The sequence below is a fragment of the Cynoglossus semilaevis genome, chromosome W (genome assembly GCF_000523025.1).
Source record: "Cynoglossus semilaevis isolate Cse_v1.0 chromosome W, Cse_v1.0, whole genome shotgun sequence".
Lineage (NCBI taxonomy): Eukaryota > Metazoa > Chordata > Actinopteri > Pleuronectiformes > Cynoglossidae > Cynoglossus > Cynoglossus semilaevis.
This window is the reverse complement of record NC_024327.1, coordinates 9,518,737-9,526,482: the sequence shown is the minus strand read 5'-3', so window position 1 is coordinate 9,526,482 and position 7,746 is coordinate 9,518,737. Positions and strand designations below refer to the sequence as shown.

At 43.1% G+C, this 7,746-nt stretch overlaps 1 protein-coding gene and 1 long non-coding RNA gene across 3 annotated transcripts; both read left to right on the top strand.

Annotated features, from left to right (window-relative positions):
• Positions 1–215: 215 nt before the first annotated feature.
• Positions 216–1,002, top strand: LOC112486395 (uncharacterized). Its single transcript, XR_003048829.1, has 3 exons — positions 216–284; positions 393–482; positions 577–1,002. It is a non-coding gene; the product is annotated as an uncharacterized LOC112486395 (long non-coding RNA).
• A 2,237-nt stretch (positions 1,003–3,239) lies between these two features.
• Positions 3,240–6,500, top strand: LOC103397148 (serine/threonine-protein kinase N2-like). Of its 2 annotated transcripts, XM_025052819.1 has the most exons (6): positions 3,240–3,353; positions 3,431–3,522; positions 3,628–3,804; positions 3,902–3,968; positions 4,471–4,539; positions 4,839–6,500. In XM_025052819.1, exons 1-5 carry the CDS (start codon positions 3,297–3,299, stop codon positions 4,507–4,509), a joined length of 432 nt encoding a protein of 143 aa, XP_024908587.1. In that variant the 5' UTR covers positions 3,240–3,296; the 3' UTR covers positions 4,510–4,539; positions 4,839–6,500. The 2 variants fall into 2 exon arrangements, with proteins under 2 accessions (XP_024908587.1, XP_024908586.1); XM_025052818.1 differs by lacking the exons at positions 4,471–4,539; positions 4,839–6,500 and having other exon boundaries at positions 3,902–4,010.
• The last annotated feature ends 1,246 nt before the right edge of the window (positions 6,501–7,746 follow it).

Genomic DNA, 7,746 nt, shown 5'->3' with positions numbered 1-7,746 from the left:
AATAACTGATAGTCAATAGTCGCCTCCCCTGTATTGACACTCAGACCCACCAACCACTAGTGACTGCTAAAGAGGTCTAATCCTAATCTCACTTCTATTCTATTGTGATATTATTTCCTGTCAAATACATGTTTTTTATTTATTTAGCAAATTCTATTGCAAAGAAATGCAATACAGTCTAACTGGTTTTATCTTTATCTTTTTACAGCTTCAGTTCATTGATGCTGTTGTCGAGTGTCAGCTGAAACTGAGACGTCAGCGATGTATGTTCACGAAAGAAAGAGGTACAACCATTAAAAAAAAAGTTCCATCTGTCCTACTGTCCTACTTTCTGTCTGTCCATCTGTGGGTGTTTGACTAGTAAGAACTTCCTCCACCTCCTCTACATTCAGCTCTAGCCTCAGTACAACCTCTGAAACGACAGCTAACAACTTGCCACAAGCCACAGGACAGGAGCCACATTTCCATGATCGACTGCCAAGGTCAGAAGTCAACCATGCAGGGTTGAATAACACAAACGTTTTAATGTTAACACTTTTGTCATTAATACAATGTGTGTATTGTGTGGGACTCCAGACTCACCATCAATGAAGATCAAGACTTGGGTCCTGCCACAGATATCAGCCAAAATACAGAAACACCAGTCATCATGACGCCTGAACACACAACAGCCTCCGAACCCAAGTCGCAAAAACAACAGGTAAAAAAATGACAAGGTGGATATCACAGGTGTTTTATTAGTACATATAGTTTAAAGTGAAATTAAAATAAGCTGTTTATGAAATTGCCAGAGGTGAAACTGAACCTGGTACTATTTCAAATATTAAATCTCTTCTGTTAATTCTAACATTAATTTTGTTTTGTCCAGCATTATCCAAAATGAAGTTTTAGTCATTGTTTATTGAGGATTAAAAAAAGATGATTGTCTACACATTGCAACATTAGGAAAACAATTAGGAAAAAAGAAATTCAAAGACCTACATGTGACATGAAATCATTTAAAAACTTTTATCTGTGTCCACAGTCCATGATATGAAAATACAGGCTGGTGGTCTGCCTGCTGGGCATTGCTGCCTGATGCACCTCCACCAGTGCCTTTGTGCTAGCGTGCTCATCTGAACACCTCCCTGGGCCCCACTAGTGCCTGAGTGTCACCAGTGGTGCCAACTTACCTCAAGGGTGAGTTCTTTTGTATGATCAAGGGGTGGGGATTAGGGCTGTGGCAGGGGAATTATTGGGGGCCATCCTTATACTTACCCTCAGGGTAAGGAAAGGGGCTGAGGTAAGGGATGGGGTGGAATGGGGTGTCTTACTGGACTATGGCTTTTCCTGATTAACAAGTTTGCCAGCCTATCCATCCTGTCCACCATGGACAAGGAGACTTTGCTCATCTTCAGAGGCCACATCACCCTTGGGTACAGTATGAACTGGTAACTCCATACCTTGTACTTGCCGGGGAGCTGGCTCCGATTGATCCTGGCCAGGCCATCTGCCAGCTGCTTCCTCACTGTTTCCCCCATTTTCTTGTTGGAGAGTTCTGCAGTATAGGTACGACCAAGGCTACGGATGGGTTGACTTGCCAGCAGTGGGATCTCTTCACCACCTACAACAAATGTGGTATTATCGCTTCTAATTCCTTTCCTCATGGAGAGGCTGCACAATTTGGCAGGTTTGATCTTCATCCTTGCCCACCCCGCAAGTTTGTCAATCCTCTTCAGCAGTCTCGTTGTACATGCTGCTGTATGGAGAATGGTGGTGATGTCGTCCATATAGCCTCTCACTGGGGGTAGCCCTGATGGCAGCTTTACTCCTCCGACCATCGTCCTTGCTCCTATTAGGATGATCTCGAAAGTTGCAACAAAAAGAATGGGAGAGATCGAGCATCCCATGGCTATACCTACCTCCAGCTGCTGCCATCCAGTAGTGTAGTCCTGGTGGCTGCAGCACATCTTGAGGTCTTTAAAGTATTTGGCTACTAAGGTTCTGATGGGGCCAGGGATATAGAAGAAGTCCAGGGCATAGTCGATGAGTTGATGGGGGACGGATCCGTATGCGTTGACAAGGTCCAGCCATACCACATGCAGGTCACCTTTTTCGCCTTTTGCTCTCTGGATCTGCTCCCAAATGACTGCAGAGTGTTCCACACACTCTGGGAACCCTGGCACACCTGCTTTCTGGCAGCTGGTGTCAATGTACCTGTTCCTAATCAGCCTCTTGGCCAGTACGGAGAAAAAGATCTTTCCTTCGACATTCAGGAGTGCGATGCTCCTGAACTGACTGATGGTGGTGGATATTGCCTCCTTTGGGATAAAAACTGTGACTGCCCTTTGCCACTCTGAGAGGATGACATGGTTCTTCCAGGCCACCCTCATGAGGTTCCACAGAAGTTTCTGGACCCTTGGGCAATACTTGTACAGTTTGTAAGGTATCCCATTTGGGCCTGGGGCTGAGGCTGCTCTTGCTCTCCGGACAACTTCTGCAACCTAACTCAGCTTAGGGAGAGCAGCATCGAATGGGAAAGATGGGGGGGCTGGGCGAGGAACATAACCAGGAGATCCCAGCGGAGTTGATCTTGCTGGGTCGCTGTATTGTTCCCTGAAGTGATCCTCCAGCTCTGATTTTGTGATCCCCAGCTTCCCGCTTCTCTTGTCCTCTAGAAGCTGTCTTGCATGCTTGAAGGGGTTTTTGAAGAAGTTGCTCCTTTCCTTTTCCTTCCGCCTCCTGCGTTTGCGGATGCGCTCTGCCCTCCGCAGGCTGGCCAGGGTCTTCTTCACCTCCTCCCACAGTGGTTTCAGGCCCTCCTTCTCCTCTTCGCCTGCTTTCCTCCACTGCTTTCGGAGCTGACGCCACCTCTTCACCAACTGCACCAACTCGATCTCCCTCTCCCTTCTTCCCTTCTGCCTTGGCCCAACGTTCTGTCTTACAGCCATGACTCCAAACCTGCCTTTACACTCCTCGAAGAGGAAGTCTCCACAGCAGTTTAGCTTGGTCTCTATTTGGCCACGTAGCGAGTGCTCTAAGATGCTAACCAGATCTTTATACAGATGCTGCCACACTGCCACCTCGTTGGCTTTGGGCCATTTGACTGGCTGCCGATGGCCTGGTTCTTTCCTCTCTGTCCTCTGGCCTGGTTCCTGGTTAAGTAACACACAAGGAACTAAAGAACCTATTTCTGCACAAAAGTAGGAGCGCACGCACATGCATACACACACAGACACACACACAGCTTTTTTCAAAGACCATACTGATTAGCTCATTGTCTTCATTCTCTAGTTTTCTCCCTATGTTTTGACAGGATGCAAATGGATGATTTTAGGTATATATCAGTTCTGGGTCATGGACACTTTGGGAAGGTAAGAAATGGAGAAACCATCTGAGCTCTTTTTTTCGTTCGTTTTCGTCATGTTTGTCCTCAAACTTGTCCACACAGGTCTTGCTGGCAGAGTTCAAGAAGACAGGAAAATTGTACGCCATCAAAGCCCTGAAGAAACGAGACAATACGATCCATGATGAAGTAGACAGGTAGGTGTGTGTGTGTGTGTGTTTGTAGTTTGGTTTATTTTTGATGACAAGACCAGTTATGACATCTATACCAATTCGCTGAAAACTCTCAATTTGACTCCACAGCCTGATGAGTGAGAAGAGGATCTTTGAGATGATCAACATGTCCAGACACCTCTTCCTGGTCAACCTCCATGGCTGCTTCCAGACCAGTGACCACGTCTGCTTTGTAATGGAGTATTTACCAGGAGGAGACCTCATGATCCACATCCATAACAACGTCTTCACTGAGGCCCAGACCAGGTCTGTAATGTAGGTCTCTGTCGGTGGAGGGTCATTAAAGTTACTACTCCGTTTGATTCACACCTCCTGCTGTTGTTGCTGTCCTTATTTTGTTAAGGTTTTACTCTGTGCGCCTGTGTTGTGCTGTGGTTAGAGTTCCTGTATCTGAACAAAATTATCTATCGGTGAGTCTCACTAATCACTCAAGTCACATTTCCACCATGTAGTACCAGGAACTTTTAATCAAAGCAATAACATTTTCAAGGAACTAAATATTCCTCCGAAAATAAGGTAAAAGAAAAAAAACATTAGAAAAGGCACAGCAAAGGACATACCTTCTCTTGCCTCAGTCTCCAGGTTGTTCCGGATCTTTACTGTCACCAAAACCACAAAAAATTGGGGGACGGGGGGCTGTAATTACACTATTTGCACCTGTTAGAAATATAAACAGTGTATTATTGAATGCAAAATAAAGTACATTCACTCATGACAACAGGCAAGTAAGATGGTGGAAAAGTCCTGGACTGAAGTTTTAAAGTAAAGATGAAATAAAAATCTACAGGGTGACGTACCTAGGTGCTGGTACTGTCCCTGGTTTCTGATACCAAAGCCAATGTTTTGAATGCAAATCTTTCCTATTACTGGACTCTTGTTTAATGGTGAACCACCTCTTTATGGTTCCTTTAGAGATCTGAAGTTGGACAACATGCTGATGGGCTCAGATGAAAATCACAGACTTTGGACTTTATAAAGAAGGTGCTGGACATGATTCTTTTTTTTTAATGTAATTATTGGTCACAGCATTTCTAAAGTAATTGGAAAAAAATTAAGACTGATGTTATATTTTATCAAATAAATAATTGTCTGGCCAAACCATCTCTTATTCATAAATAAATGTTTTTGCCCTCAGTAACCAACCAACAGAACTAAAGAATAGATAAAACAGCTAAAAAGTACATCTTTATTTTAACCATATTTTAGTCAAAGCCTAAATGACAAATAATAATAATGACAAATAGTTGTAATATGATAAATAATTTTTCATTTTTCCACAGGCATAGGTTTTGGTGACCAAACCTCAACTTTTTGTGGAACTCCAGAGTTTCTTGCTCCAGAAGTTCTGACAGATGACAACTACACTCGGGCTGTGGACTGGTGGGGGAGGGGTGTCCTCATCTACAAGATGCTTGTGAGAGAGGTGGGCCTGTTTTATAACTGCTTTAATTACTGGTAGTTGAATTTAACTGTGGTCCTTTAGGGTACTGACACTGCCAGTCATGTAGGTTTGCTCTTAATAAAACTCTTCTAATAAAACATACAGTTCTGTGTAAAGCGGGTATGATTTCTATCTGACAGTTTAAGCTTTAATGTTGAAAAAAAAAACACATTACAGGTAAAAATACTAAACTCAAACCAGAATAAAGTTTTCTCTTCTCCTTGTTAGTCTCCGTTCCCTGGAGAGGACGAAGAGGAAGTGTTTGACAGCATTGTCAACGATATAATAATAATAATGTTCATTACCCAACTTCTCTACCACCCGACGCTGTCGCCATCATCCAAAAGGTGTCGATCACTCTCCTTACTTAGCTTCCCATCTTGTCTCCCACTACCCAATGATAGAAATAAAAATAAAATATCAAATTTACTCCTTAAAAGATTAAAACTGGAGGATGTGACAGATTATCCTATTTATAAAATTTTGAGGATAAAAAGGACCTGGATGTGTAAAAACTTTCAGACATGTCCCTTTAATGACCTTATATTGATTGGGGATTGACCTATTGACCTCTGCAGCTCCTGAAAAGGAATCCCCTGAAAAGATTAGGAGCAGGAGAAAGAGATGCCAATTAGGTTAAAGGAGTTTTTAGGTAAACCTGACTTCTTTTTTTTAAACAAACATGCTTCCATGGACAACTGTGTCTTATTTTACCTTCACTCTCTTGTAGACAATTGACTGGGATGCACTTCTGGCCAAGAAGGCGTTGCCTCCATTCTTGCCTTCAATCTCTGAGTCAGTGGATGTCAGTAACTTTGACAGGGAGTTCACTTGTATGCAGCCGGGTTTTGTCTCCTCCGTCTAAGGCCTTAACTCTGTCGTCTGAGCAGCAGGAGGCGTTCGTTGACTTTGATTTCTGTGTTTATTCTTCACTGAGAAGAAACAACTGGATAGACACTGAATCCTGATTAATCACAAAACTGTTGACTCACACACAATGAATAATCATTAACACTGTTGAGTAATCCTAGAATATGTAACTACTGATTTGTAATGAATTGGACACAAACCAAAAAAAATTAACCACTATTACTAATTACTAATTTGGATAAAAAATCATTAATCTATTTAGCTAGTTAATCACTTTCTCTGCTTTGTGGCCTTTATTTATAAAATAATAATACAAAATTTGTAACAACAGCCACTTTATTACCTATATGGTGATATATGACCTCACTTGGAGAACCAACACTTCCTGCCTGATCAGGAAAGCGCACCAACGCCTCTACTTCCTGAGGAGACTGAGGTGTGCTGGACTGGGGAGCTCAGTCCTAACCTCTTTTTACAGATGTGTGGTGGAGGGCGTCCTGTACTCCTGCATCATAGACTAGGTTGTTTAACAGAATTTTAGAAACAGACAAGATGCCGGATGAGTGGAGGAAAAGTGTTCTGGTGCCAATTCATAAGAAAGGTGATGTACAGAGTTGTAACAACTACAGAGGGATAAAGTTGATGAGTCATACAATGAAGATTTGGGTAGAGTAGTTGAAGCTAGGTTGAGGCAGGAAGTGAGATTTGTGAACAACAGTGTGGTTTCATGCCTTGGAAGAGTACCACAGATGCAATATTTGCATTAAAGATGCTGAAGGAGAAGCACAGAGAAGGTCAGAAGGAGCTACATTGTGTATTTTGGACATGTATGAGAATAGTACAACAGTGCAAGGTATGCTGTTGGAAGGACAAAAGACTTCAAGGTGCAGGTGGGACTACCAATCAAAGATCGCCCCTGAGCCCCTTCTTGTTTGCTTTGGTGATGGACAGATTGACAGATGAGGTCAGACAGGAGTCCCCATGGACTATGTCGTTTGCAGATGACATTGTGATCTGTAGTGAGAGTAGGCAGCAGCTAGAAGAGAACCTAGAGAGGTGGAGGTTTGCACTAGAGAGAAGAGGAATGAAGGTCAGTGATAGCAAGACAGAGTACATGTGTGTAAACGAAAGGGAGAACAGTAAAATGGTGAAGTTACAAGGAGCAGAGGTGGTGAAGGTGCAGGAGTTTAGGTACTTGGGATCAACTGTTCAGAGCAGAGGAGACTGTGGAAGAGAGGTAAAGTATAGAGTACAGGCAGGATGGAACAGCTGGAGAAAAATGTCAGGAGTGAGAGAAGTGAAAGATTCTTGCTGTGTGAGGTGTCTTCAGGCAAGGAGTGGAAGCAGCCGGTAGATGGTCGATTTGTTTTAATAACAAACATCAAACAAAACAGGTCCAACAATAAAGCAAAATAAACAACTGGAGAAGTATTCAAGGAAATCTCGTACAACAGTAGTTAATACGCAAATCCTGTCAAGAATAACTTCTGAAGTATCGTTAGTTGTTTATGCTTATATACCTGTATGGGGGGAGTGGTTTTCGACTTCCCGGGTGTGTGTTTAAATCTTGTAGGCCAATGGAAGAGAGAGGCTAAGCCTCTTGTGGCCAATCATATTATTGTTCTTGTTATCATGTGATGCCTGCAGTCGCCACTATGTGGCACTCTTGTTCCATGATTCAGCAGTGTTGGAAGAACCTTTTGGTGCTCAGTGGGGGGTTATCACAAGGGAGGTAGACGGAGCCATAAAGTCCAGTCAACCACAGGTGGTCATGTAAATCAAAAGGAATGGATGGCTTCGGGGTTCCCTGTGAGAAGGTAGATTGGGAGATCTCCCATTGTTGTGTGAAGATCTCCCATTGTTCCCAGGGGGTAGAG